Genomic DNA, 27,034 nt, shown 5'->3' with positions numbered 1-27,034 from the left:
CAAGAAGCTGCACCATGGCCTGGGAGACCGAATTCTGAAGCGCAAACCTGACGGGGCCTTCAGCCGGAGCCCGCACGCGGGGCTGTTACTCGGGAGGGGCCGTGGTCCCTCGCAGATCCCAGGTCCTCCTCCCTGGAGCCTGGGACTGTGTCACATTGGATGGCAAGAGGGACGTCGCAGACAGATGTGATCAAAGATTTTGAGATGAGATCGTGCTGAAATACCCAAGCGGACCCAGACCAACCACTTGAGCTCTGGAAACCCAATCATATTCTAGACTTTGGTCGGCCAGAGGGGTCTGACGCGCCCCACCCACCGTCACTGGGCTTGGAAGCTCCACGGCCAAGGCGAGCCGCAGCCTCTAGACATGGTTCGCAGCGGGCGGGAGCCCGAGCCCAGACCTCCAAACCCGTGCGGCCGACGTCTGCCAGCAGCCTGCACCGGCGAGGAACCGGATTCGGGCCCAGAGCCTGCGGGGAGGAAGCAGCCTGGAGGGAGACCTTGGCTGCCCTCCCGGCCACCAGCACCACAACGAGGTGATTCTGCTGTTTTTAGCCACTGAGCTTGTAGTCATTTGTTACAGTAGCAATGGAAAGACTACAATATCTATGATAGATGTGTAGTGTAAGTCAGTAACAAGGCCGCCACTCCACGTTAAAAAAAGGCCAAAGATTTGAAGAGACACTTCCCCAGAGAAATTCATGGGTGACAGATAGCCAAAGTCTGCAAAAAGGTGCTTGGCATGGCTTGTGTGCGGGGACACGTGTTTGGAACCGCGAGCCCCATTCTCGCCAGGATGCCGAAGGCCAGCAGACTAGTCCCAAGTCGGCGAGGATGCGGGGCAGCGGGCACTCTGGCTGCTGGCGGGAATGCGGACCAGCACCAGCACATTGGAGAGCAGTTTGGCAGCTTCTAGAACGTGAGTCACACCCGCCCCCATATGACCTGACCGTGCCACCCTGGCCTGTGCTCAAGAGAAGTGAGGACCCGGGAAACCACTCAGTGCAGCTTTATTCACACCGGCCCCGGATCGCAGCCAGCCCCGAGGCCCACGGTGGCATCCCCACTCGGAGGCGAGCAGGGACGTACAGCGTAGGCGAGTGTCGGAGGAATCCGGCCGAGTGATCTCAGCGGGACAACGTGCGGGAAGCTCCCCTTTCCATAAACGTCTGGAAAACACACTGCAGACTAGTTGCCTGGAGTGAGGTGTAGGGGCCCACCTCCCACCCACCCTGCCTCGGACTCCACGCCCAGTGGGACATTCTCCAGGCCCGAGTGGTGCCGGGAAGGTGGCACAGGGCTCTGCTGCTTTGAGAGCCTGGGGTGTGGCATGCGTGCAGCTGCCCCCCCCCCCCCAGCATCCAGGGGCAGGCTGGGACCGAGGGGCTGCCTCCATGTCCTGGCCCTGAGACACATCCTTTCTGCCCCGAATCCCAGAAGGACCAGCAGAAGCTTGATTGCAATGACCCCTTTATTAGTAATAATTGCACTTAAGATCAAGGGTTTCCCTGGGTCCCGTGAACCCTCCGGAGATCCCCCGGCCCGCTCTCATTGGAAGGGGGGCAGGGGACAGCTCCCCCTGCTGCCGGGGGGCATTGCCCAGAAAGCAGGCTGCGGTGGCTGCCCAGCCCTGTCCTTTCACCGGGCCAGAGCAGCACAGCCGCCCGCGGCGTGACCTCGGGGTGCAGGCACAACATCCTCATCTGGAGCGCACCTATGCTGTCTCGGGCGGGGAGCTGGGGGCAGGTGGGGAGCTGGGGGCAGGCGACATCATTCTCATTCCAGTGACAAGCTACGGAGAGGTAAGCCTTCCAGAACAGCGCTGCACACACGAGGCAACCCTGGGGCCACGGCCCATGGGATCTGTGCGGAGAAGCGTCCGGCGTGTTGCTGGCCCAGAGCCCCTGGTCCCAAGAGGTAGACACACAGGCAGACCGGGGTTCTTGAGGGAGGGCGGCGCCATGAGACGTGGGGCAGGCGTGTCTGACCCCGAGGCCCACCCACACGTCCTAACCAGGAGGTCACAGGCGCCGGGTCCTCGGTGAAACCTGTCTCCTCCTGTACAGGATCGGCACACCACCGGCCCAGGTCACGACCAGCTGATGACAAACTGCCGTCCCATCAGCAGGGACACGGGGATGTCCAGGGTCTGGGGAAAAACAAGAAATAAAAATTGACCGGGGCGCCTGGGGGGCTCAGATCATGATCCAAGGGCCCCGGATCGAGTCCCGCATCAGGTTCCCTGCTCAGCGGGAAGCCTGCTTCTTCCTCTCTCTCTACTTCTCCTGCTTGTGCTCTTTCCCTCTCTCTCTCAAGTAAATAAAATCTTTTAAAGATAAAAATTTTAAAAAAAGTAAAAAGTGACCACCAGACAGGTGCCATCAGAGGGGAGGTCCCGAGCTCCGGCACACGGGACCCCGGGCTGGAGTGAGCGGTGTGCTTGGGGACGGCCCCAGCCCCGGGGGCTTCTGGCTCTGTGCCTCACCAGCTGAGTTCGGAGGACGGTGTCCTCTGTGTTGGCCGCCCCAGCCTGAAGCGGGCTGGCATTTAAACATGGCCCACGCGCCACCGTCTGTGTAGGCACCAGCGGAGCAGAGATCCAGGGCGCGCGGGGCCTGTCCTTACCCTCCTTCCCTCACCCTTGGAAGGCCCGGCTCGGAGGGCACCAGGTCCTGGGGGTCCTTGGCATCTCCTGCCCCCCGACCGTCCTGGGGGACAAGCCCTCGGACCCCAGCTGTGGGCCCTCTTGCCTTGGTATCGGGGCTGTAGTTGAAGTTGGAGACAGGGACGCCGTTGGAGAGGACCTGGCTGGGGCCCACGGCCACCCCCAGGACGGTCACCCTCCTCAGCGGCAGGCCGGCCCCCTCGCCAGTCACGCGCACCAGCTCGCTCACGATGGTGTTCTGGCAGAACGGGGACACAGAAGCGAGGTGTCAGCGATGGCCCAAGAAGCCCCACCAGCGGGGGTCGGCGGGGGGTGGGGGGCTCTGGGCAAACCCTCAGGACACCAGCAGGTGCGTGAGGACCGGCTCAGGGCGGCTGGCCCACAGGCCCTGCTCCCTTCACGAGGCGGACCCAGGGACAGGGGGTCCCCACGGCGCCCACCAGCCCCAGCAGGTGCTGGGACTCACATTCCTAGCCAGGAAGGTGACCTCCGTGTAGTCCCCGCGCTCCAGCACCCCCAGGCTCTCCCCATCATCCCAGAACAGCTCCCCTCGGGCCTCCCCGTTCACGGTCAGGGCGGCGAGCAGGGCCATGGGCTGCTTCCGGGACTCCGTGGTTGTGAGGCCAGCGCCCTGGAAGAGTGGGGGCGCGTGTCACCATCTCAAGCCTGGCAGAGGCCTCCGGAGTCAGGACGGGAAGGACGCTGGGCTGGGACAAGTCCGTGCTGCAAGGAGGCAGGACCCACAGGACAGCCTACACCCGAGGGGCTGGGGCGCCTGTCCTGACCCCTCTGGCCACCGCAGACACCCTCGAGGACACGAGCAGCCCACAGAGGCTTGCACGCTGCTTCCCAAGGAGGGGACACAAGGCAGGACTCCCCGCCCCCCGCCGGCACAGCACGTCAGCTCGTCTTCAACCCTTAGTCACTGTCCTCTCTGCCTGAGGTTTGGGGACGGACCCTCTCCTGAAGGGGCAGCATGGGGTCTGGCAGCCCCAGAGCTGGGTGGACAGGCTCGGGGGCCCGGCCCGGGTACCTGCATGGGGACGATGTGCCCAGCCCGCAGATGCACGTTGATGGTGTCCAGTGGGGCTGGGAGCGTCACCCACTGCCCCTTGCTGTGGATGGCGGAATTGAGGGGAGCCCGAGGAGGACGTGGGGAGCTGCCGAAGGCCTCTCCCGGCACCTGGAGGGAGACAGCGTGTCAAGAGTCAGGACAGTGCCGGAGCCCCGGGGCCGTCACGAGGAGCCTGACGCAGGCTTGGCGCGGGCGCAGGACTCTGGAGTGGGAGAACTGGAGACCAGGGCCTCTCGGGCCTCAGTCTTCTCATCTAGAAAATGGGTCACTGCGAAGCCTGGGTGTGAAAGCACAGGAGGAGGCCCTCAGGCAGCCGGGTCCCCACACACGTGCTCCCTTCCGCCTTCTGGCCCACCCCCCGGCCCCGGAGCAGGGACACCTGTGGTCCCTGGGACTCACCATCTGCAGGTCGTACCATGTGCCCGGGGGGAAGTAGCCTGTCACTTGGACCTTCCCGGCCTCAAGCACGGGCGTGATGAGCAGAGCCGCCCCCCACAGGAGCTGGCGGTCCACGGTCCATGTGTGCGGGTCCTCGGGGAACCTTCAAACACGAGAGGCGGGCGCATGGGCCTGGTGACCTCAGCATGTTCAGGAGGCCCTCAGGGAATCACAAGGAGCCAGAGGACTCCAGGCGGGACGGGGCGAGGCTGGTCCCAGCCCCCGGAGCTCGGCGCGGGAGGCAAACAGGCCCTCTCCCCGGCCACACACTCGGGGCAGGGCACCGTCCGTGGCCCCCGTGTGACAAACTTCCCGGCCACTGGTCTGCTGCTGGCTCGTCCTGGTCCCATCAACCAGTCTGCGTTGTCCCTGTCATTTTGGGACACTGATGACCCCAGTGTGTGTGCCTTCGCGATTCCGCGATGAGGGAAGTCATAATGGTCTCAGTTTCTGTTCGGAGAAGTATAACTTTTCTTCCTAAATTCAACCCCCTCCTCCAGCCAGTGGGGGACGTTCGCTTCTGTGTCCTGTGGAACTTCCTAGAGCTTCAGTTTCGATGTCTAAGGGTGTAACCCACCTGCAACTTGCGTTTGCACCGCGTAAGAGGAAAATGGATTTTTGCAAAGAGCTAACAGATCTGTACCACATGGGACTGCTCTGACCCACGGGTCGGGCATTTTCTTACGGGCATCTTTGATGCATCTGAGTCCTACTTGGGGACATCAGCTGGGTTTTTTCCAAGGTCCTTTTCCCTGTAAGCCAACCCCGGGATGGCTTTACAACTTGCTTTACTGTCCGGTTGGCCTGGTCTGCACTTGGGTGTCCCTCACCCTGGGTTTTCAGGAACCTGCGCCGTCCCCAGCCCTGAGCTGCAATCTCACAGGTGGGAAGTGGGGGTGCAAAGGGCCCCCAGTAGGGAGGGCCTGGTCTGGGGACACCCCTGTCCAGCAGGATGGGGGTCCTGCTGGCCACTAGGCCGGTGGTCAGCCTGTGGGCCCTCCCTCCCCGACCCCGGGCACTCACTCTAGGAAGAGGGGCCGAGCCACGGTCTCGCCCAGGACGTGGGCCCGGTGGAAGAGCAAGTACAGGTAGGGCAGGAGTGCGTAGCGCAGGCCGAGGGCCTTCCGCATGGCTTCCTGCGCCGTCTCGCTGAACCTGTAGGGCTCCTGAGGCTGCAGCGGGGGAGAGGAGGGGAGGGGGCGTCTGGCTCTTAGGCCGCGAGGTCCCCGCCTCTCCCACGGAAGACCCAGCCTGCTGGCATGGGCGCCAGCCCGCTACGTCCGCAGTGGGACCCCCAGGGCAGACCCCCGCCCGGCCCGCCCGGCCCCTACCAGGCTGTTGAGGTCGTTATGGTTCCGCATAAATGGGTAGAAGGCGCCCAGCTGGGTCCAGCGCACACACAGCTCCTCCGAAGTGTTGCCCAGGAAGCCACAGACGTCAGCCCCCACCAGCGGCACCCCCAGCAGATTGAACAGCAGGATTTCTGGGGGGGCAGAGCCAGACTGGGGCTTACCCCCCTGCCCCCGCCCCACCGTTCAGTACGGCGCTGGCCCTGGCGTCTTCCACTCGCAGACCTCCTGCTGACATCCGGGGTGGGCAGAGCGGCCCATTAGGGTGTCCCCACAAAAGGGGTGCTCGAGTCCTAACCCTCTGTGCTCGTGAGGTGACCTTATTTGGAAAGGGGCTCTTGGCGGCGACCACTCAGTCGAGGTCACCGGAGGTCCTGACCCAGTACACCTGGTGACCGCGTGAGAGGAAGCCCGGACCGTGACGACACATACGAGGCAGATGGCCGAGCGAGAACGGAGGCAGAGCTGGAGGGACAGCCCCCCATGAAGGCCACCGAGGGCTGCTGGCCACTCCCAGGAGCTGGAGGACACGAGGAAGGGCTCTCCGCTCCGATGCCGTGAGTCGGACCACGAGCCTCCAGGGCTGGGGGAGCCCACGTTTCTGGGCCATCAGCAGCCAGTGTCAGCTGGTGCGTGCGGCCGGGAGGTCAGCGAGCCCCCGAGCTGCTGAAGGGTCAGGTGGCTGCGGGTCCTATCAGCCGCGGTGACCCGCCACTGTCGGCAGGACCGGGCTGCTCTGGGCCCTCCCTCTCCTCAGGGTCTCCTCGGGGACCGGCAGCCGAAGGGCAGACCTGACCCAGCCTGGGGCCTGGCTTGCAACAGGTCCCGAGACCAATGTGACCTCTGCCACGGAATGATCAGCGCCCACGAGCGCTACAGCCCGAGAACCAAGGGTGGGTGCAGGGCCCGGAACCCGCTCCAAAGGGCTTCAGAGACTGGCCTGCGGGGCCTGGGCCCTGGCGAGCTATGCCGGCCCCAGGGTGACATCGGAGCCGGGGGCATTTGTGGGCAGAGCCGGACGGCAGCTTCTGGAAGGAGGAATGGCTCCTCCTCCAAGACCTCGCCTCGCAGGGCTTCCCCATGGCCCGAAGGTCTGCAGACGCACCCCGCACCACCGCAGGCCGGCCCCCACCAGAGCGCTCCCAGGCTGGGGGCTTGTGGGAGGCCCAGCAGTGCCAGGAGCTGACCCAGGGAGGCCCGGCCCCTTCTCTCTGCCTAGCACGTGTCTGCAGCATCAGAGCTATTGGGAACCAAAGTCAAACTCTGCTCCGCCGGTGGGGTGGGTGGCACCCCCAGGCTGGGCTCAGGTCGCCAGAAGGGACATCTTGAGGACGGAATCTGACTGCTTCGCTGGCAGCGGCCGGCGCGAGTCAGTGATGGGGACGCTTGGAAACCGCATCGCGGCCTGCCACAGCGGCACAGCACCCCAGGGAAGCCCACCCACACGGGTGAGGCCCTGCACGGGGCTCGGGGCACAGGGGCCCACAGGCCTCTTGCCCCGCGTGCGCCAGCAGCGTCTCGCTGGGCGGGGCTGGGCCCGGCGCCCCGTTCTGAGGCGCTTCTCCGGACAGGGGCTCTCACCCGGCACGGAGTAGGACAGCTGCTCCCAGCTGCTCCACACGTCCCCCGTCCAGTGGCCGGCGTATCGGCCGTGGCCGGCGAAGGTCGAGCGGGAGATCACAAAGGGCCGCGTCCCCCGAGCCTTCACGAGGGCCCTGTGCAGAGCAGGGAGACAGGGCAGTGCGGAGCAGGACTTCCCGGGAGCCCCGCGTGACCCCGCGCCTCAGGTTGGGGCGCAGGAGGGAGGCAGAGCGGGGAGCGAGCCGCCGAGAGGGCCGAGGCCAGGAGGACAGGGGTCCGGCTCAAGCCGCTGGGCCGCCCGGCAAGGTGAGCGTGTCACAGGGAGCACAGGTGTCCCTCCAGGCTCCCGCTGGGTCTCTGTGGGCTCGCCAGCGGGCCCGCCTCCGGGGCACGGGGCAGCCGTGAGCACGGCCCTCACCTGTGGGACGCCAGGGCTTCTGTGAGGCCGTACAGGTTGTGCAGGTTGTAGTGCGTGGAGAGGAACTGGCGGCTGGAGGCACAGATGGTGGCGGCCCGCAGGGTCCCGCCGACCACCCCTGGAAGAGAAGCAGGCCGTCTCCGTCTGTGGAGCCTCCGCCTGGCCCGCGGGTGCCCCCGCGTCCCAGGAGGCCCCTTGGAACGGGGGGTATCTCCCCGCTTCCAAGGACAGGGAGAGGTGGAGGCTGAGGCCGACCTCTGCAGATCGCGGCCTGCACGCCCACCTGCTCTAGACCCATTTCCGGTCTCTCCCCTTCCGGTCCCTGCGCCCGAGACACCGTCCCTCTGGAGGGCCCCGGCCAGCAGCGGGTGCCCCGGTCCGCACTGCCTGGCTGATGTCTCCCCAGCCCGACCTTCCTCCCGGGACTGCCCTCCCCTTCCCGGGGTGGCTGCGCCATCGGCTCCGCGGAAAGGACAGCGGCGCGTGGGGGCGGGAGGGGAGCGCACCTGGCACGTAGGGCGGGTTCTCCAGCGCGTTGTCGGGGCAGCCGTGCACAGAGCCCTTTACGAAGTTGGACGGCTCGTTCATGTCCTGCAAAAGAGGCCCTGGCGGTGGGCGCCCTGCCCCGGGTGGCAGACGGTGGCGGCCAGTCCCACAGCCCTCGGGACACTCACGATCCACATGCCGTCGAAGGGCACCTGGGCGTGGAACTCGGACACCATGTCCTGCCACCAGTCCAGGGCCTCGGGGCTGGTGAAGTCGGGGAAGGCGGTGAATCCGGGCCACACCTGCAGGAAAGGCCAGCGGGGAGACCAGGCCCCCCCAGAGCTACAGCCTTGCTCGTCCACGTGGGAGTGGGAGGGCTGTGGAAGTGAGCGGCGGTGGCAGTAGGGGCCGTGGGGGGGACACTCGGCTGAGACCTCACTTTCAGACAAGGGCCCTGGGACAGAGTCACGGACCTCTGCACCCCCGACGGCCTCCCTAAGCCTCCCCTCAGCGGGGAACACCTTCCCTTGGTTACGGGCACGCTCTGGAACAGGAAGTCGGGGGCTCTGCCAGGCGCCCTGTGGGAAGAGCTGGGAAGCCCCCGGGGGCTGCGGACACAGACCCCTGCCGAGGGTCTGCAGAGCTCATGCCTGGGCTGGGCCCAGCTGCCCACAGAGTCAAGGGCCTCTGATGGAAGGCTTCGAGGTGGCATCGATCCGCAGCCCCCGTCACTTCCAGCTGCGACCCTCCCCCACCTGCCCTACACTGTCTCACCGGACCACGTGATTTCTTGAATCCTGTCCTCTTCCCAACAGTGAGCCCCCTGCTGCCCCAGGCTGGGCCTCCTGCTTTCTCACCCCAGGCCCTCAGTGGCCCCCACCCTACCTTCCCAATCAGAGGCTGCCCGGTCTCGTTGGTGATGAAAACCTTCCTCCGCAGACCCTCATCGTAGGGTCGGTAGCTACCGGGGGGACTTGAACTGCTGATGGCAGGGTCCTGAGCGGGGTCAGAGGAGAAGGGAACGCCCAAAGCCAGGCACCAATTAGTGGGGAAACGGGAAAATGCTCCCAATACATCTTTAGGAAGAACAGAGGCAGGAGGGGGCGGGGCGCTGATACACACGTCTGGGGAGAGACTGGCCCGCGGGGCCCCTTGCGTGCACGTCTGGGCTCTGCTTTACAGGTTTTCCAGTTTCAGAATAAAAGAAGGTCCCCATCCGCCCTCCCTGCCCTGAGCAGCCACAGATGCTGGCCGCGCTCCGAGGGTTGAACTGAGGGAAACGGCCAGTGTCGGCATGATTCCGACCCGGGCAGACCGGATCCCTCCACCGTGGGGTGTCCACCGTGAGCCCCTCGGCCTCAGCGCCCCCTCCCCGTCTCCTCCAGCCATGCAGCTGGACACTCGGCCGCGAGAACTGGCCCCAGGAGTGTGGGGCTCTTAAGAGCCCGGCCCTGCGCCCGGCCCCCCTTTCCGGAGAGGCAGCCCCCACGCGGCACGGGACAGGAGGGCCACTCACCACGATCATCACGTACCGCCGGCCGCCCTGATGCAGCTCCCGCACCATGGCCGGGAAGTCCGCGAAGCCGTCCGTGTTGAAGGTGAAGTCCCTCCTGGCGTCCATGTAGTCCAGGTCATTCCACTGGGTGTCCTGCGGCCAGCACAGGGTCTGCTGCAGCCGGCCCGGGGGCCTGCGTCCTGGCCTAGCCCCCCTGAGCACGCCCTCCCAGCACTCACCAGGGGGAAGTGGGCCCTGGTCATGTTCTCTACCACCTGGCGGGTGACGGCGGTGGAGGAGTAGCCCCAGCGGCAGAGGTGGAAGCCCAGGCCCCAGTAGGGCGGCATGAATGGGTAGCCTGCGGTCCGGCGGGACGAGGGAGGCTCCGTGAGCAGGCAGGCAGTGGGGTGGGGGGGACGGACCCGAGGGGGTGGCGGGGGCAGGCGGGATGGGGGGCGCGGGGCCGTGGGTCAGGCCTACCCACGATTTCCAGGTACTGCTGCACCACGCTCTTGGGCTCAGGGCCCAGGAAGATGTACATGTCCAGGATCCCACCTGTCGACCTCCAGCTGAGGGCCGGGCTCGGCTGCAGGACCACATCTGGGGGAGGCAGCCCTGGGGCTCAGGAACAAATACCCGCGCCGCCCCCCCCCCCCGCCTCCACGGCACCTTGAAGAGGGGTCACATCCCACCAGGGAAGCTGGGAGCAGCCTGCTTGGGGCCTGGGGACAGTTCCCCTGAGCCTGACTCCTTTGAGAGCCTGGAGCCGACCAGACCCCAGGACTCCCCTTTCCGGGCCTCTGCTCAGAGCCGGGTTCCCAGAGTGCACCTTGGGGTACCTAAGGGCGAAGCTGGCAGAAGCCACGGCCCACCGGCCTCATTTCTTGGGGAGGCAAACATGGCCCCAGACCCTCCACATGGCCCCGTCCTCTGCCGCTGGCCGGTCTGGACAGGTGCCCACAGCCCCGTGCTCACCCCCTGAAGGCGGGGCGGGGTGCAGCCCCACTGAGGGAGGCCGCCGGCCTGGGGGCTCAGAGAGCGCCGGCTGCGGGACACGGGGACCGGGCGCCCGCCTGCTTACCCATGGCGTTGCTGTTCAGCAGAAAGACGCCGTGAGCCGACCCGCCGTCCTCCAGCACCAGGTAGAAAGGGTGGGACCCATACAGGTTCACGTTGGGCTGGGCGTGTGGACACAGCTCGTTAGCGCCCGCCCGCACGTGGTGCCTCCAGTCCCCGCCTCGCCGCCCCCTTTACCGCGGGGGCGATGTCCCGGTTCCAGAGGGTGATCTTGGTCCAGCTGGTACTGAGCGTCAGGGAGCCGAGATGCTCGGCAAGGCCCACGATGTGCTGGGACGGCAGGGAGGTGGACAGCTGCAGAAACTGGTCGGCGAAGAACAGGGGCGCCACCGTCGTGTTCAGCCTGCCAGGAAGAGCCCAGCAGCCTTGGCATCCTAGGCGGCCAGATGACCAGAGAGACCCCTGCTGGCCCCTGAGGAGGGCTGGAGTGGCCTGGCCACGCTGTGACACACTGACCCTGGGACAGAGGCAGCCATGGGAGGCCCAGCGACCCAGGGGACCTGCCCCAGGGGTGGAGAGCTCCCCCACACTACCTGGCTCTGTCCACGTTGCCCCAGGCGGGCATCCAGAAAGGAACAGCTCCATAAGCCCTTGCTGCTAGCAGGTGCCCAGCACCAGCTAGCAGCAAGGGCAAAGGCTGCCCGAACCCTTCTAGTCCTTGAGGTGGCCTCAAGATCCTTCTGCAAGGACCAAATCTACTCCCAGACGCTGGCCACGTCCTTCCCCAGAGCCCATGGAGCTGTCCACCCAGGGGGGGGCGGGCAGGACCCCCTGAGGCGGCTCGGTGTCGGGACAAGGGACAAGGCAAGAACCACAGATGGGCGCGAAAGACCGATTAATGCTGATTTCATGGGTTGACATCCCATCGCGCCTGCCCCGGGGCAAGGCTTCTCTTTTTCAAGACCAAAATCTGATTCAATGCTTCGGAAAACGTCTCTCAGATCTCTGCTCAAAGGTCAGCTTAGTAGAGAGGCCTTCTGGAGCCCCTCACTCCAGAGCCAGCCCTGCCCTCTGCATCTGCACTGCACGGCTCCTCTCTAGAACTTTCTCAGCACTGTTATGACATCGTACTTGGCCTCACTCCCTGCCTCCTTCCACTGTGTCAGCCCTGGGGGCAGCTCCAGAACGCTCAGCCCAGAAGGAGCAGAAAACGCATTTCAAGAGGTGAGTTCCCCTAAGGCAAGTCCAAGCTCGCTCCCAAACATGGAACTGCGTCCGGTGACAAAAAGGAGCCCTGTCCACCCAGGGCACTCATTTACGTGGGACGGTACAGGCAAAGGGCCCAGGGTGAGAATGTGCTTGCAGAATCCACTATCAGGACAGACAGGGGCACTCTGGCAGGGGACCCGTCAGACACGGGTCACGGCCACCACACTGGATTCCAGGACACTGTGGTGCACCCAACCCCCAGGGTGTGATGGGGAGGGGACGTGTCCCCCGGAGGCGAGGGCATGCCTGACCGATGCCCCCGTCCTCCCTAACCATCCTGCCGGCGTCCGCTGTGGGTCAGAGCCTCGTGAGGAGCCGGAGGTCCAGGAGCGAGCGTCTGGAACGGGAAGGCTCCTTGGCGGGCGGACAGCAGCCGCGATTCAGACAGACCTAAGACCTCAGCGGACAGCAGCCCCGGGGAGACGGGACACAGACAGTGGCCAGTAACACGGATGCCGGGGCTCAGGAGCTGCCCTCAGGGCCTGCCTCAGTCTCCCTGTCCGGACAGCGGGGGCAGTAACAGTACCTACTGCTCAGCTGTTGGGGTGCCTGATGCACCTGAGTGACACAGGCCACTGGAAGCTAAATCACATGCCCATGAACAGGAAGCAGCAAGGGGACGCCGTCCGCAGTGGGGGGACGCTGCCCGCAGTGGGGGTGCCGTTTCACTGCGGACCGAGGTTTCTCAGTCTGGGCACCTTCGGCACTGGGGCGGGCGATCTGTGTGGGACAGCCACTGCCAAAGGTCCCTGGTAGGATCCACCCCAGCGGGCCCTCCCTGGGGGACATCAGGGGGGCCTCTGCAGAGGGGTGGCTGAGGAGCTGAGCCAGGGGAGGGCGGGCTCCCGGTGGAGGGAGCAGGGAGGTGGCCCGAGGGAGAGTGGAGGATGGTGCCCTGACCCTCCCACTGGGGTCGGGACACTGAGACCAGCACTCACAGCACCCGGCCGTCCAGCTTCCGGCGCACGACCACCCCAAAGGGCTCCTCTCGTAACTCCACGCTGTAGAGCGTGGTCGAGGCCCGGCTGTGGACACGCGGGGTCTCCAAGGGCACCTCGTAGCGCCTGTTGGCGGGATCTTTGATCTAGAAGTCAGATGTTGGCGCCGTGAGGCTCTCTGTGGACTGGCACGCCTTCCCCGCATCACCCCGCCCTCACCCTCCAGAGGAGTGGGGACTCCGTGCACGGCCCAGCGTGGCCACACGCAGCATGGCAGCGCGGGCGACATGGTCCGCTGAGCCTCCGTGTCCTTGCATCCCGAGCCCAGGGAACACCCCGTGTGGGTCTCCGGGGAAGACACACAACACCCAGGCAATCTGAATCCCAAACACACTTCTTCCAGTAGGTCTCAAATACTGCATGGGACATACGCTAACAACCATAAACCCATTCCTCGGTTTTCTGGATTCAAAGTTACTGGCATCCTGCATTTTTACTGGCTGAACCTGGCAACAACGTTCCACCCAGCATGCCTGTCGCAGGGTGGCTGAGGGTCAGGTCAGAGCAGCCAGCCTGGCTCGGTCTGCTCCCCAGGAATCACCCGGTTAAATGCTAGCGGCTGGGAATCACTTCGTTAAAGTTATTACAAATTCTGTGCCTCAGACGCTTTTGGCTTGGCCTCCTCATACTCAGCGCCTGGGTTTCCCCTGGGCCCCTGCTATGTGCCAGAGGTTCCAGGGGCTGGAAATCAGCAGGGAGTGAATCAGACAACAGGTCCTGCCCTCAGGGGGTGGACGATCACCAGATTCCACAGCCCACAGCCTGGAACGTTCCACTTTCTTCCTTCTCCACCCCTCCCCTTGCTGACTCCTGTCCTACAGGACTCAAGGTCCCAGGTGGGAGGTCACTTACTGGGGGGAGTCCACTGTGCCCTGGGCCCTGCCCTCCAGAGCACGTTCTAGAACCTTCTGATCGCTGTCTCAGTGGCCACGGCTCCCAGAGCGTAGGCACCGTGTGCTTATTCCTGGGCTCCCAGCGAAGCCACCCAACACATCTGGACACCAGACCAGCACCCAGTCGGTTCCACCTTGACAGGCTGCCCACCCATGTTTCCTCTGCCCCCGTGTGACCCTGCCCACCGTGAAGTGAAGCCGGCTCTCTGTCTCCAGTAGCAGGTCCAGCCGCAAGGTCAAGATGTCCTTGGGGAAGAAGGTTGGGCTAGTGCGGGTCAGGGTGGCCGTGTAGCCTGTCTCCGTGCTGGTCAGGTTCCCCAGCTTGTAACTCGGGTAGCTGGGTGGGAAGAAGCACCAGGGCTGCCCCATCCGGGGGACCTGAGGCCACTGCCTCGCAGGCTGGTAGCAGCAGCCCCGGGCCTCACACTGCTCCTGGGTGATGGGCTTGTCAGGGGCGCAGTCGAAGCGGCTGTTGGGGGGCACATCGCACTGGCTGGGTGCCGCTCGGGGACTGCCGTGGTGCCCTGTGGTGGGCTGGGGGCCCGGGTCACGGGCTCCCCGCTGGCGAGTGTGATACAGCTGCTCAGGGACTCGGGAGAAGCCGCGCTGCTCTTGGGGGACCACCAAGAAATCACGGAGTAGGACGTGCCCCAGGAAGACAGCGGTGGCCAGGGACACGAAGGTGCAGACCCCCAGCAGGGGGCGGGAGCTGGGAGGCCACCGCGCGGCCATGGTCGCCGGCCCCTGCAGGCAGCCGGCTGGGTCCTGGAGGCCTGCAGAGAGAGGAGCCGGGCTCAGCAAGGACGGCGGGGCGGAGGGGCTGGGGGTGGGGGGTCGCGGGACTCTCCCAGCAGTGTCCAGACGCGGGCCGGCGGCTGGCCCGGCAGTGCCCGGGGTGAGGTGTGCCGAGAACAGGGGCGGGCAGGGAGGGAAGAGCTGCTGGCTGTTTAGAAAGACAGCGAGGGAAGGAAAAGGGACAGCCGAGGAACGCCCCAAATAGGGAGTTTCGGGACGCCCTGTACTGCGACTGCTTACAAATGAAAAGCATTTAAAATGTGTGTAAAATGATTTAATGACACGCAAAGACCTATGTGGTAAGCTCGTAAATCAAACAGACGAGTCTCAGCACGCCTGGCAGACACACGGCCCCTCTTCTGCAGAGACTGGGGCTGAGTCACTCGGTTTTGGCAAATGAGCTAGAAGTGGAAGAGCCCTCAGGGCACCCACCACTTTCCCTCGGTCCCTCTTTTGCTGACTGGGCAGTGGCTACAGCCTGGTGAGAAGTCGCCAGCGCTGCGGCCCAGGGCCACACTCCCGGGCGGCCCTCCCTGCCCCTGCGGTCAGGTGCGCGGCAGCTCCTCTCTCTGGGTGCTCGGGAGCTAAGGCCGCTACGACCTGCCTTTTGCTTCTCTGTATGTCCTACGAGTTTTTCTCATTTATTCAGAGACAGAAGGAGAGACGGTCAGAGCACAAGCAGGGGGAGGAGCAGAGAGAGAGGGAGATGCAGGCTCCCCACTGAGCAAGGAGCCCGATGCGGGGCTCGATCCCAGGACCTGGCAATCATGACCTGAGCCGAAGGCAGACGCCTCACCATCTGAGCCACCCGGGGGCCCCTGTTCTAAATATTTTATGATGAACGTTATTGGCTCAGCTCCTCTGAGGAGTAAGATACCAACAAGACCAACGTGCACGGATTTAATTGGGGGGGGGTCCCTTCTCTCCGAGGGAAAACGGGGAGGCTGCCAGGAGAGCGGTCACCCCAGCCGAGAGCTGACCTCTGACCTCAGCGGCGTCAGATACCGAGGGGAGGAGTGCTCGCGGGCCAGCATCCTGGGCGGCCGGGCGCATAGGCTGCGGAAGGTCCCGCCAGGCCGTGGGTCTGGCAGGGGCACCTGAGCCAAAGCCGGCCGCTCGTGAGGTCAAGGTCTCTCAGCGGTGGCCTGCCCTCGTGTCGTGGGCTGGGAAGTAGCCTGCCCCGGAGCAGACCGGGGCAAGCTCCGCAGGAGGCCTGGGGGCCGCTCTCATCGTGCCCCCAGAAACATGCAAAGACTGGGGAAAAGTCACACGCCAGTGGACGTCCGTGAGGGCCCAAGGGAGTCTGAACCCGCCACACACACCAACGGGGCCCCTGGGACACTGTGGCCACAGTGGGCCACTGCTGCATTGGGTGCACGAGTGAACCGCGTTCGTTCTCAGCACTGCCGACCCACACGTGTGGGGTTTTCCCTCACGCCAACGAACGGTCCCGCTCTCCCGACACCAGCCCAGGGGTTCACTCCAACTCTGACATGAATCCCAGCGTCGGCGCAGACCCCACAGGTGAGGCCTCAGTCCCACAGGACTGCCCCCTTCAGACCCCAGGCACAAGCCCCCCCGTTGTCACTCCCACTTCTGAGCAAGTAACAGGCTATAAATTCAAGGGTTCGGCCCCCTCCCTGCATCCGCCTCTAGTTCGATGATTGGCTGGAACAACTCTGCACACTCAGGGAGGAGCTTTGCATCCTGTTACCTGTTTATTGTAAAGGATGGGGCAGCCGGAGGCCGTGGGATGGGGATGGGGTGAGACCAGAGCCCCCACGCCCTCGCTGGGCAGGCCGCCCACCCTCCTGCGCTGAAATGTGTTCACAGCTCAGAGGCTGTCCGAACCCCAACGGGTTTTGGTTTCATTATCTAAGCACAGCTGATTAAATCACTGACCAGCCCCTCTGTCCTCCCCAGAGGCTGGGGGTAGGGGAAGTGGGCTGACAGTCCCCACGCTAGACTCCTGCCTCCTGCTTCTGCGGACCGGTCCCCACCTGAGGCTGCCCAGAAGCCCCAGCGGCCATTCTGTGAGCACAGAAAAGACTACCAGTGCCAAGGTTCCAGGCGTCTCAGGAGCTGGGGACCAAGCCTAAATGTGCACGTGTTTATAGGACAGTGTCCAGCTGCACCTGCCCCATCCCGGCGCATGGGACACCCTGTGACCGCAAGGCCGCCTGGGGAACCCGCTCTTGGGAGCTCCTGCCCAGGGCTGGTGGCCCTCCCCACCGGAATTCAGGGGCGCGGGGGGTGGCCAGGGGGTGGCCAGGGGCACGGCAGGGCCAGGACCCGCCCCTGCCGCTGTCTCCACTCCGCGCGGGGAAGGCCCTGGACGCGGGAAGACTGTCCACCGGAGGGCTTGACAATTCAGACAAAACGGGGAAAAGGAGAAGGTCAGGAGGTCAAGCGGTGCCGCCGGCCCAGAGGCCCCGTGACCTCGCTTCAGGGAAGAGCCGGAGCCGCCGCTCCCCGCACCCGAGTGGCGGTGTAGACGAGCGGGTTCAAAGTCCAGCCCCGTGCCTCAGTTTCCTCCCCACAACGGGGCAAACGGCCGCCCGTCGCCCAGCACCGAGGGCGCGGAGGGCCCCGCGGAACCCCGGGGTCCCCGTCGTCACCGCGGCCCGCCGCGCGCGGACCCGGGGGGACGCGCTCAGCTTCTGCAGCCGCGGCCACAGCCAGGCACTGCCGCCCGTCGACCCGTCCCGCCCCCTTACGGAGTCACGGCCGCCCCGACCGCCCAGCCCCTGTCGCAGCGGCCGCCGCACACGGTCCCCGCCCGGCCCTTCGCTGGAACCCCCGCTGCCCGCGGTCCGCTCACCTCCGCGCACGCGCGTCCAGCCTGGGGTCGCCCCTCCAGCCTCCGCGCACGCGCGCCCAGCCCGCCTCGCTCTCCGACCGCCCCCCCAACCCCGTTAGTCTCCGCGCACGCGCGTCCGATCCTCCCCGCCACCAGCAGCTAGCGTCCGCGCACGCGCCCCGGCCCACCGCGGCCACCCGGCCTCAGGCGCAGGCGGGCACGCGCCGGGGGGGCGGGGCGGGGCGGGTGACAGGCTGTCCGCGCAGGCGCCCTGGGAAGGGAGCGCGTCTCCGGACGCGCGCGCCCCCTGCTGGCGGGGCTTCCCCGTCCGCGCCCACCGCCGCGCCCCGAGCCCGGGCAGGGGGCGAGCGGCGCGCACCTGCCGGGACGCGCGTGCGGGGCGGGGACGGCGCGCGGGCCTTGGGGCGTCCGGGACGGGCACCGGGGGCTCCCTCAGCGCGCGGCCGGTCCGCGGAAGCCGTTCGGGAAGGGAAAGCGTCTTCGTTCCCCGAAAAGCGGCGGCTGCGCGGGGCGACCCGGCGCTCCGAGGGCGCCTCCCGCCGCCGGGGCGCGGCGCTGGCGGACAAAGACGCGTTTCTCCCGCGTTCAGAAAAGAATTTTATTTTCGTGCTGGAAATTGTTCTGAAGGCCCTGTCCCAGGACGCGGCCGAGAAGCCGCCGGGTGGCAGGTGCTGGGGCGGGGCGTCGCGCGACGGCGACCGCCGCGCGGGGACCGCTGGAGACGGGCGGCGTCCTGGGGCGCCTGGCCCTCGCCCGCTCTCCGTCGGGCCCTCCTCCGGGACGCCAGTGGGACCGGGGCGCGAGGCGGCGGCGCCGCGGTCCCCTCGGGACACTCTCGGGGCAGAGGCTCGCGGAGTCCGCCCGGCGTGCGGTGGGAGGCTCCCCGAAGGGCCCCCGGAAGCGCCGGGAGTTGACTCGGTTGGGACGGCCTGGGGTCGGGGGCGGCTGAGAGCATCCGGGTCCGCCGCGCTGGCCTGTTTCTCCGAAAGGGCGTCTCTGGGGGTGGGCATGGCTCCATACACAGGTTCTGGTCTCTTCCAGGGGTGGGGGGCAGCGGGCGTGGGAAGGAGGGCCCAGGCTGCCCTCTAGGGGGACTCGGACGGCCGGAGCTTGCTGGCGATGGTCTGGCTGACCTTGAGCAGGGCCGCCTGGAACTGGGGGTTCTCCTTCTTCACCCGGTCGAGGATGGTGCTGATGACGGCCAGCCGACTGTCCAAGCGCCTGTGCTCGTGCAGCAGCGACTGCTTGGAGCGGAACAGGAACACGTACCTCCCGTCCTTCACAGCCTGGAGGTGCTTGACCCGCGTCTGCAGGGCCACCAGCTCCGAGAGGTTCTTGGGTGGGACAAGAGACCGCGCATCAGGTTATGCAGCTTGAAAATAGGACACCCGCTGCTCCCACACAAACTCAGGACTGGGGGAAGTGCCAGGGGGAGAAGGAGAAGGACAGGGACTCTCCACCCCGTGAGGAAGAGGCTGATGTGCTGTGACCTGGGCCTTTTCCTTTGCCCATCGTCTGAGAGACCTTTGATAGCGCTGCACGCCAGGCCCATAGTGGACTTCCTGCGCTACCTCCCCCGTCTGTGGTCAGGCTCGGACCCTGCAGACTCACTTGACCCCCCTCTACTGCTCACACCACATCCAATCCAGCAGGAACTCCCACTGGGGCAGCTGAAATTATATGCAGCTTCACACTAGCCTCGTGGCTACTGCCCCGGTCCGTGCATCACCTCAATGAGGCCTCCCGTGTTCTCCTCTTGACCCTTCGGCATCAGAGCCAGAGGGATTCTGCTAACCCCAGAGCCATGCCTCAGCCCCAAACCCTCCCCTGTCCTCCCACCTCCCTGACAAGAGCCCAAAGTCTCCTGGCTGTGCACAGCACGGATTGTGGTGTCTCTGCCCTCAGGTCCAGCCTGCTGGCCTCTGACCGCCCCTCGAGTGGCTCCTGCCCTGCTTTACCCAGCCAGCTCATTCCTTTGCCACCTTCCAGTCTGGACTCAGATGTTTCTCAAAAGACCCAGCCCCCAGTGCCCTTTCTCATCTTTTATTTTTCTCCGGAATATTTATCACCACCTAACACAAGTTATCTTTTTCATTCATTTTGTTTATCACGTGTCCCTCTGTCCCCAAAGGGTAGCCTCCAGGAGCCTACTCTGTCGCCTTTGTGCCCAAGGCAGTGCCTGGCCCATAAAAGTTGTGCGATATTAGATGTTAGGGCATATGAGGTGAGCGAGTGGTCATAGAGTGCTGGGCAGCACTGGGGTCCCTGCGCTTAACTGGGTCAGGAGGCGGCCTTGGCCGAGGGCGTGCTGCTGCTGCAAGGGGCAGGTTCCATGCCTGGCCGCTTGTGGCCCTGGTGCCTCAGGGGACTGGCCTACCTGTTGCTTAAGGGCCAAGAGCCGGTCCAGGTCGGCCTCGAGCTCATCAGTACTGGACTGCATCACCAACAGCTGTTCCTGCTTCTCCGAGAGGGAGCTGCTCACGCGCTTTTGAGTTTCTTCCAGTTCTAGGATGGTTTTGGTGCACTCCTCGGTAGCCTGGGACATAGACAGGACCGTCCCAGGACCCTGCCTCCTGGTAACTAGGTAGACAGAGTCAGCTGGAGTCTGGAGAGGATCCCCACGAGGGCAGAGGGAGTCCCTGCCCCTCAAGACTCCAGGACCTGGAGGGGTGAGTCCCAGTGAGAGGGCAGGTAAGCCCACCCTGCAGACTGCTCCCCAAAGGCAGGCATGGCTGGGAGAGAGAAATGGGGGTCCCCCTCTTGAAGCAGGTCTGTCTGCAAGGGCACAGGGACCAGGGGCTGCTGGGCCCCTGTGTGCCAAGAGTAGGAACAGCAGATGCCTGGGGCAGGAGCTAAGCCTCACGGGGTGGGGGGTGTTGGGGGTGGGCATGGAGGAGGCCAGGCTCCGTCACAGTGAGGTTGGGCAGCCGGGGGTGGGGTGGGGACACAGCTGGTGGGGTCCAGTGGATCAATAAATTAGAGGCAACAGAGTGACTCTTGGGGTCTAGCTGGGGACACGGGAGAATTTGGGCTGTGCAAAGGGCCAGTCTGTGCACGACCGCTGGCAGTCTTGCTGTGTGTGGCGCATAGGGGAGTGCGTGGCAGGGGAATCTGGGCGCAGACCCCTGGAGCTGGAGCTGAGCGGGGGTCAGGGAGGGCAGGGCAGGGGTGGCAGCTGGGGAGCCCCAGGAGTGGAGAGGAATGGACACCATGAGTGACCAGCGTGGCAGAGAGGATCGGCCAACAAGGACCAAGAAAAGGCCATTCTGCTGCCTCCAGTAATTTCCAAATGAGCAGGTGGGTCAACCCCGTCATTTCCAGCTAATCTCTCCTCGTATAGGATTTAGGGTCTCCCGACAGTCTCCACGGAATCCTCTGGACAGCTCTAGGAGATGCGTACCCATTCCACAGGTCAGGAAGCTGAAGCACGGAGCTGTCAGGCAACATGCCTGAGCCTCAAGTGGAACAGCTTGCTGGAGGCCAGCGGGGCTCGGAGACCGGGTTCTTTCTCGGGTGAGCCTTCACCTACCCGGGGGGCTACTGCTCATATATCATCCGGCAGAGGCAGAAACGCAGGCTTGGAAAGGTCCCACATATGCCCAAGGTCACACAGGCGGAGGGAGTCTGAGCCAGAGGCCGGTGACGGCCGAGGGAGTGTGTGCTGGGCAGGGCACACGCCATGTGCTCGCTGGTACAGCCTGGTGCACGAGGGTGTGGGCCTTCTGAGTGCCCACCAGCCTGTCCCCCCACCATCTGGGCTCAGAGACACAGGGACTCAACATGAGCCACGGTTCAACATGCCGTGCATCCCTGATGCCAGTTCTGTGAGGTGGTAGGCTGAGGAGCTGAAATCTGGCGCTCTCTGGCCCTGGGTTGTACCGCTCCGTGTGGTTCTGTAAAACCCAAGCCAGACCCCCTCAAGGGCACAGTGACAGCCGCTGCATCTCTACCCAGAACTGGCACGTGGGTTGTGGGGCTCAGGCCCAGATGGTACAGGGGTCCGTTGGCTTGTCCGGTTCCGGAGCCAGGCTCCTTCCCCCCGCAGCCCCCACGGCCACTTCTCAGCCTGGTCAGACCGCCCCACACAGGAGGCCTGACTCAGCTCTGGGAATGGGGGCAGGAGAAGGGGCAGTGCTGAGAAACAGGCTGGCAGGACAGAGGGACAGGGTCCACGGCACGCCCCCTCCTGTCGCAGGGCCGCCTACCTTGTGAATGTCCCTGATCTTGCGTCGCAGTTCTGTCTGCTGGTGGTGGAAGTCCGTCCGGGTGAGCAACTTCTTGTCCATCTTGGCCTGCCCCTTGGCCTGGGTGGAGATGGTCTCTCTGCGGGCGACGGCCAGCTCCATGTCGCGGATCATCTTCTCCTGCTGCTTCAGCAGCTGCCCGTGCCTGACCTGGGTGTACGGGGCAGGGGGGCCGTGAGGGAGCGCGCCCAGCGCCACCTCTGCTGACTCGGCGGAGCCCTGACCTGGCAGGGGACCAGCAAGGGGGATGTGCCCGAGGACGGAGGGCTCTGGAGCCATCCCCTGCTGGTCAGAAAGAGTTGAAGGTCCATGTAAAGAGTGCACTGACAAGGGGAAAACTAGAAACTGGCAGAGGCCGGGGAGGTTAGGAGACGGAGGACGGCCACGCGCAGCCTGGGTGCGATTCTGGAGCAATAAAGAGACGGAAGCCAAGAAAGTGGGGACACCTGTACCAACGTTGATTTCTTAGTCGTGGTTTTGGGAGACGGGGACGGGAAGGGTCTGTGGGACCAGGCCTGGGGCCCGGGTTGTCGCGGAGGCTGACTGTAAGGGCCACGTGAGGCCTTTCTCAGGTGTTAGTAGGGTTCCGTCTCGGTCGTGGGGACAGAGACATGGGCCCGAGCTAAACCCGTCCAGCCGGACATTAAAAATAAATTCATCTCCTTGTGTGTGCGTCAGAGAAGCCGGTTCAGAATAAGAAAGGACACACAGGCAGGAACCCCCAGGGTGGGGCCACGGGTGGCGGGAGACCTAGCCCACCGGGGTTTAAAGTGTGGCAGCGGCTTCCCGCTCTGCAGGGGCGGGGGCCCAGGGCGGGGCCGGCGCGGACGGGCTGTCGTCCCTGCGGCGTCGTCGGCTGGGCTGGGGAGCGAGCCCAGACGAGGTGGGAATGCCAGCGAGACTCACACCCCCGCTGAGAGCGCAGCCAGGGGCCCCTCCTTCACGCCGTGTCCACAAATTAATTCCAGGTGGATTCAGGATTTCAAGATGTGCAAACACGTGCAGAGAACTTGGGAACATATTTGTGTCATTTCAAGCTGCGGTGGCCGTCGAGAGCAATCCGGGAACCCCAGCAGCCGCGCAGACGGCAGACATGCCTCACGGCATGAACCCCAACGACCCCGTGAGCGGGGAGAGACCCGGAGCAGAGGGAGAACATGTGGGGCGGGCGTCCAAGGCGGGGCTTAGTCACGGTGACATGCCCAAACTCCCCCGAGTTGCCAAGAAGTAAGAAAATGGAAATAGGAAATTGAGGAAGTACTCGCCACATGCACACGCACACACACCCACACACACACCCGCTCAATAACCCATAACAGAAAACAGGTAAGTACGAAGCTCCTAGAAGAAAATATAAGAGAAAAACCCCTGTGACCGTGGGCCAAGCTCTGATTTCTTAGATGCACCACCGCAAGATGCACAGAGAACAGAGCCGGGCCTCACCGACGTGAGGGGCCTTGGATGCGTTCTGGGGTGTGCGAAAAGCCGCATCGAGATAGTAGTTCACGCTGCACCGTCTGCGTCTGTGACATACTGGGAGAGTCGGGGACTGGGGCGCGGGGACGCAGAGTGCAGGGGGCACGCGGGGACCCGCGGGCGATGGAGATACTGCATGTCACGAAGGGGGTGGTTATGTGGTTTTACATTTTTGTCACAGCGCACGGGACCGTGCCACCGGGGATGAGCTTGGTTAAACACCTCAATCTGAAAATAAAGCCTTGTGGGCTGATGACACCCCAGGGTGCCCAGGCTGTCGGGACGTGGCTGTCGCGGAGCACCTCTCGGAAAAATGATCTGAGGGGCTCTGGTCAAGACTGTACACGCCTCCGCCCTGTAATCCCACTTTGGGGAGTGTGACCTGCAGCAAACCCCAGCAAGAAAAGACGGGACGGCCAGCACGGGGAACCGGGACACTGGATTCTCACCAACCCGGGACGCTCCAAGAAGTTAGGACACATACGCAGGACATTGTGTAACTGTTAAAAACTGGGCTAATGTCCGTATTTTTTTTTGAAAAATAAGTTGCCAAGCTAGACGTGCAGATCCCATTTTGCCGCATGTCATGGGCACGGTGGGGGGGGCACACCCGTGTGCACATGCGCAAGCCCTTGGTGTGTGTGTGTGTGTGTGTGTGTGTGTCTGACCTGCGGCAGCCAACGCATGTGGCTTCCAGGGTCTGAAAAGTCAGTTAAATGGAGCATTTTAAAAACTTATCAGTAGCATATGCATTTGATCCGCATTCCTGTGAATGCCGCAGGCAGAGGGGTCCTGGTTGAAAGCGGCTTTGTGGGAGTGATGCCCGCCTGCTTTTACTACCTTCCTTGCTTATCCTGGGGCCCCGATTTAATCACCAGCTGTTTTTGAGGGAATGAAATCCAGCTCAGGAGGACGGTGGAGAGAACTCGAGGCTCCCACGGAAAAGATGGGTGTGTTGTCTGAACACATTACCAGGCGGGACCCCTTTCCCCTAGTGGCAGGTCTCTCCCCAGTGGGCCGTGAGGTTCAGGGGCCCACCCGCCCTCAGAATCATCAGAGTGCCCGGACTGCGTGGGGCAAGGGTACAGGTGTGTCTCGCTTAACACCGCGCACAGGGCTGTGGGTCTTGCGGAGTCTGTGATCCTCTCCATGTGAGAAGAACCAAAGTGGACGGACCTCGGGTGGGAGGTCAGCGAGGGAGCAGCCCGGAGTGCTTGCCCTTTGCCCTTCCCTGGGGATGGTGTCCATGCCACTGGCCAGGGTGGCCCGTGTGGTCCCGGGGGGTCACCTGGTTCCCAGGCCCCCAGAGGCCCCTACCTTCATCCTGTGGATCTCTGCCTTCATGGCTCGGATCTCTGTCTGGCCGGTCTCGGAATCCACCGATGCCCGCATCTCTTTTGCCAGCTGGATTTTTTTCTCCCAAAGCATGATCTGGTGTCTTTAAAAGTGGGAGAGGCCGTGTGAGAGTGGGAGACATTGAGGAGATTTCTTTCGGATGCTTCTGTGAGCTCATGACCTACGGGCTTGCTCCAAATTGAGACCTGCAGTGGACAGCCGGAAGGCAGGGGTGCGCAGAGGCCGAGCATGGTGGGCTTGGGGCGGGCTCAGAGCAGGGGGGCCGGTACCTGGGACCCTCACGCTCTCTCTCTCTCTCACTTGGCTTGTTTAAATACCCAGGCACTGAGTGGAGGGCTTGACTGTCAAACAGAAACAAATCCCCATTCTGTTACCTGCAGGTCAACATAAACCCCCGCCGGGGCCAAGGCGCTCTCTCAGATTCCTGCCCATACAACCCAGAGCAAAGGGGGCTCTCCCTCCCTGGTCGGCGGTGCTGTCGTGGCGTCACGTGCAGACACAGCTACGCCACACCTGAAGCCACCGTACCTCTGTGTGCTAAGGATACTTCGGTTAAAAGGAGAAGTTCACATAGCAGCCAAGACACACGCTCACCACCTGGCTTCGATGTTTGTGCCCCTCTCCATGACACCCAGCACGATGGTGTTTGGAGGTGGCCCCCCTGGGAGGTGATATGTCACCAGGTGCAGCCTCATGAAAGGGGTCAGCGCCCTTAGAGAAGAGACCCCACAGAGCACTCGGGGACACAGCCAGAAGCCCAGTATCCAGAAGACGCCCTCACTCATCCAACCCAACCCCCTGACCGTGGACTGCCAGCCTCCGCAATGCAGACCGACGACGTTTATAAGCCCTGGCCAGAGCTGTTACCTCGGCCTGGATGGGCAGCGGGCTCTGACCTGGCCTGGCGGGGCTGACTCCGCAGCCGGTCCCATGGGAAATGTGGATCCACAGAAAATACATAAAACTGCTTCAGAGGGCAGCACAGAGAACCCTTTTTTGTTTAAAAAGCAAGCAGACGGGGCGCCTGGGTGGCTCAGTGGGTTAAAGCCGCTGCCTTCGGCTCAGGTCATGATCCCAGGGTCCTGGGATCGAGCCCCACATTGGGCTCTCTGCTCAGCAGGGAGCCTGCTTCTCCCTCTCTCTCTGCCTGCCTCTCTGCCTGCTTGTGATCTCTCTCTGTCAAATAAATAAATAAAATCTTTAAAAAAAAAAAAAAAGCAAGCAGACAAGAAAGATGTATGCACTGTGGTTTCCTGCAAAGGGAGGGAGTCGGAATGACCTGTGTCTTTGCAGACATTGTCCCCGTTCACAATGCTACAGTTGGGGGTGGCTTACTCTTACAGCCAGGCGTCCTAAAGAGAGAGTAATTTTAAAAACTTTATCCCAGAGACAAAGTCCCCCGTCAAGGGGCCGCCTGGGTGGCCCAGCCGGTGAAGCGTCTGCCTTCGGCTCAGGTCCTCATCTCAGGGTCCGGGGATGGAGTGCTGCATGGGGCTCCCTGTTCAGCTGGGAGCTTGCTTCTCCCTCTCCCTCTGCTGCTCCCCCTGCTTGTCCTCTTTCTCTCTCTCTCTCTCTCTCTCAAATAAATAAGCAAAATCTTAAAAAAAAAAAAAAAAAAAAAAGCAAGCCACTCATCTTCCCCCGGAGACCGGGCGGGCCAAGGTGGAGGGCTGGAACCGCGCCCTGACACCTGCTCTTCCCTGGGCCCCGCCCCTGCGTGGCTCCCCGCGGCTGTGAATGGGCGGGGCTGCGCAGGCGCGGCGGCGGGGGGCGGGGCGGGGCGGCGGGCGAGGCGGGGCGGGGGGCGGGGCCGGCACTCACTCCGCCTCCACCAGGTTGCTCAGCGTGGCCTCCTTCTCCTCGTGCAGCTGGTTCAGCCTCTCCTGCATCTCGATGGTCTCCCTCTCCGAGGCCTGCGCGGGGACGGGGGCGCGGCCGGCTGGTTGCGGACCCCGGCGGACGCAGGGCCCACCGTGTGCCCTCCCGCCCGTGCGCGCCCCCGCCCCGCCCCCCCCAGCCCGGAGCCCGCGCGGGTCGCCGCGGGCGCGCGCCGGACCTTGAGCGCGCGCACGAACTCCTTCTCGGTCACCAGGTTGTCCTGCTGCAGCCCCTCGGAGCTGCTCCGGTTCTTGCTCATCAGCGCGCTGAGCTTCTTCAGGTCGTTGTCCAGGTCCTTCATGCGGCGCTCGATCTCCTTCTGCTCCTTCTTCTCCTGGTCGATCTTGTCTGCGGCGGAGGGGACGCAGGGGTGGCCGCGCTCCCAGAGTAGCCCCCACCCCAGTCAGGGCCCTGCGGGCCACAGGGAAGCGACCTCTCTCTGGCCGCTCCGTTCCCAAAGCCTGGCCCTCCCAGACACCGGAAAGGACCGCTGTGTGGACAGCCAGCAGGTGCGGGACGGGATGGTGGCGGGCAAGCCCCCTGCCCTGAGAACAGCCTGTGGGGAGGTGACTGGCGCTCACGGGGTCTCCAAGAAAGGTGGGCCTTGCCCCCTCCGAGGCGCCGCCCAGCTTAGGGGCAGGGGCCAGAAAACAACCAGCCTAATGGGCAGGCCAGGAGGGCAGCAGGGCCTCCGGCGTGAGGGGTCCAGGTGGAGTGGGGCCCGGAACAGCAGGGAGCATTTCCTGTGGGGCCGCATGGCCGGGCTGACCTGCGGGGATC

General features: G+C 64.2%; 3 protein-coding genes and 2 long non-coding RNA genes across 9 annotated transcripts in view; 2 read left to right on the top strand and 3 right to left on the bottom strand.

The window, feature by feature from the left end:
• SGSH (N-sulfoglucosamine sulfohydrolase) overlaps positions 1 to 27,034 on the top strand; it is a 169,485-nt gene that overhangs the window by 55,467 nt on the left and 86,984 nt on the right. The gene's annotated exons all lie outside the window — the stretch shown is intronic.
• The window catches only part of LOC309850933, a 1,194,231-nt gene that overhangs the window by 1,099,995 nt on the left and 67,202 nt on the right, over positions 1 to 27,034 (bottom strand). The gene's annotated exons all lie outside the window — the stretch shown is intronic.
• GAA (alpha glucosidase) lies at positions 1,454 to 17,478 on the bottom strand. Of its 4 annotated transcripts, XM_082707685.1 has the most exons (21): positions 17,197 to 17,308; positions 16,382 to 16,510; positions 13,871 to 14,457; positions 12,732 to 12,877; positions 10,762 to 10,927; positions 10,589 to 10,685; positions 9,988 to 10,107; positions 9,747 to 9,865; positions 9,529 to 9,660; positions 8,898 to 9,008; positions 8,201 to 8,314; positions 8,033 to 8,117; positions 7,527 to 7,644; positions 7,109 to 7,242; positions 5,510 to 5,661; positions 5,202 to 5,350; positions 4,140 to 4,281; positions 3,699 to 3,848; positions 3,132 to 3,296; positions 2,751 to 2,903; positions 1,454 to 2,149 (listed from the first exon to the last, which is right to left on the bottom strand). In XM_082707685.1, exons 3-21 carry the CDS (start codon positions 14,414 to 14,416, stop codon positions 2,090 to 2,092), a joined length of 2,859 nt encoding a protein of 952 aa, XP_082563811.1. In that variant the 5' UTR covers positions 14,417 to 14,457; positions 16,382 to 16,510; positions 17,197 to 17,308; the 3' UTR covers positions 1,454 to 2,089. The 4 variants fall into 4 exon arrangements, with proteins under 4 accessions (XP_082563811.1, XP_082563810.1, XP_082563812.1 ...); XM_082707684.1 differs by lacking the exon at positions 16,382 to 16,510 and having other exon boundaries at positions 17,301 to 17,478; XM_082707686.1 differs by lacking the exon at positions 16,382 to 16,510 and having other exon boundaries at positions 17,197 to 17,310.
• CCDC40 (coiled-coil domain 40 molecular ruler complex subunit) overlaps positions 17,885 to 27,034 on the bottom strand; it is a 35,582-nt gene continuing 26,432 nt past the window's right edge. For both annotated transcript variants that reach the window (XM_082706824.1, XM_082706823.1), the window contains exons 15-20: positions 26,433 to 26,602; positions 26,198 to 26,289; positions 24,338 to 24,458; positions 21,506 to 21,694; positions 19,678 to 19,836; positions 17,885 to 18,634 (exon numbers count right to left, since the gene is read on the bottom strand). In XM_082706824.1, coding sequence (XP_082562950.1) covers positions 18,386 to 18,634; positions 19,678 to 19,836; positions 21,506 to 21,694; positions 24,338 to 24,458; positions 26,198 to 26,289; positions 26,433 to 26,602 — 980 coding nt within the window. In that variant the 3' untranslated portion in view covers positions 17,885 to 18,385. The remainder of the gene's footprint in view (positions 18,635 to 19,677; positions 19,837 to 21,505; positions 21,695 to 24,337; positions 24,459 to 26,197; positions 26,290 to 26,432; positions 26,603 to 27,034) is intronic.
• LOC309851514 lies at positions 19,835 to 21,995 on the top strand. Its single transcript, XR_014304811.1, has 3 exons — positions 19,835 to 20,597; positions 20,712 to 20,813; positions 21,496 to 21,995. It is a non-coding gene; the product is annotated as an uncharacterized lncRNA (long non-coding RNA).

This window comes from Mustela nivalis (assembly GCF_964662115.1).
Source record: "Mustela nivalis genome assembly, chromosome: 17".
NCBI classification, from domain to species: Eukaryota; Metazoa; Chordata; class Mammalia; order Carnivora; family Mustelidae; genus Mustela; species Mustela nivalis.
This window is presented reverse-complemented; position numbering and strand designations above follow the sequence as displayed.

Bases quoted from the DNA above. Each gene is read 5' to 3' on its own strand.
- GAA (XM_082707684.1), bottom strand. From the start codon at position 14,416: ATGGCCGCGCGGTGGCCTCCCAGCTCCCGCCCCCTGCTGGGGGTCTGC. The intron at 9,866-9,987 runs GTAGGCCTGACC...GCCGGACCGCAG, and splicing joins GCAGTACCTGGAAATCGTGG to GCTACCCATTCATGCCGCCC. The intron at 3,849-4,139 runs GTGAGTCCCAGG...GTCTCCCTCCAG, and splicing joins CATGGTACGACCTGCAGATG to GTGCCGGGAGAGGCCTTCGG.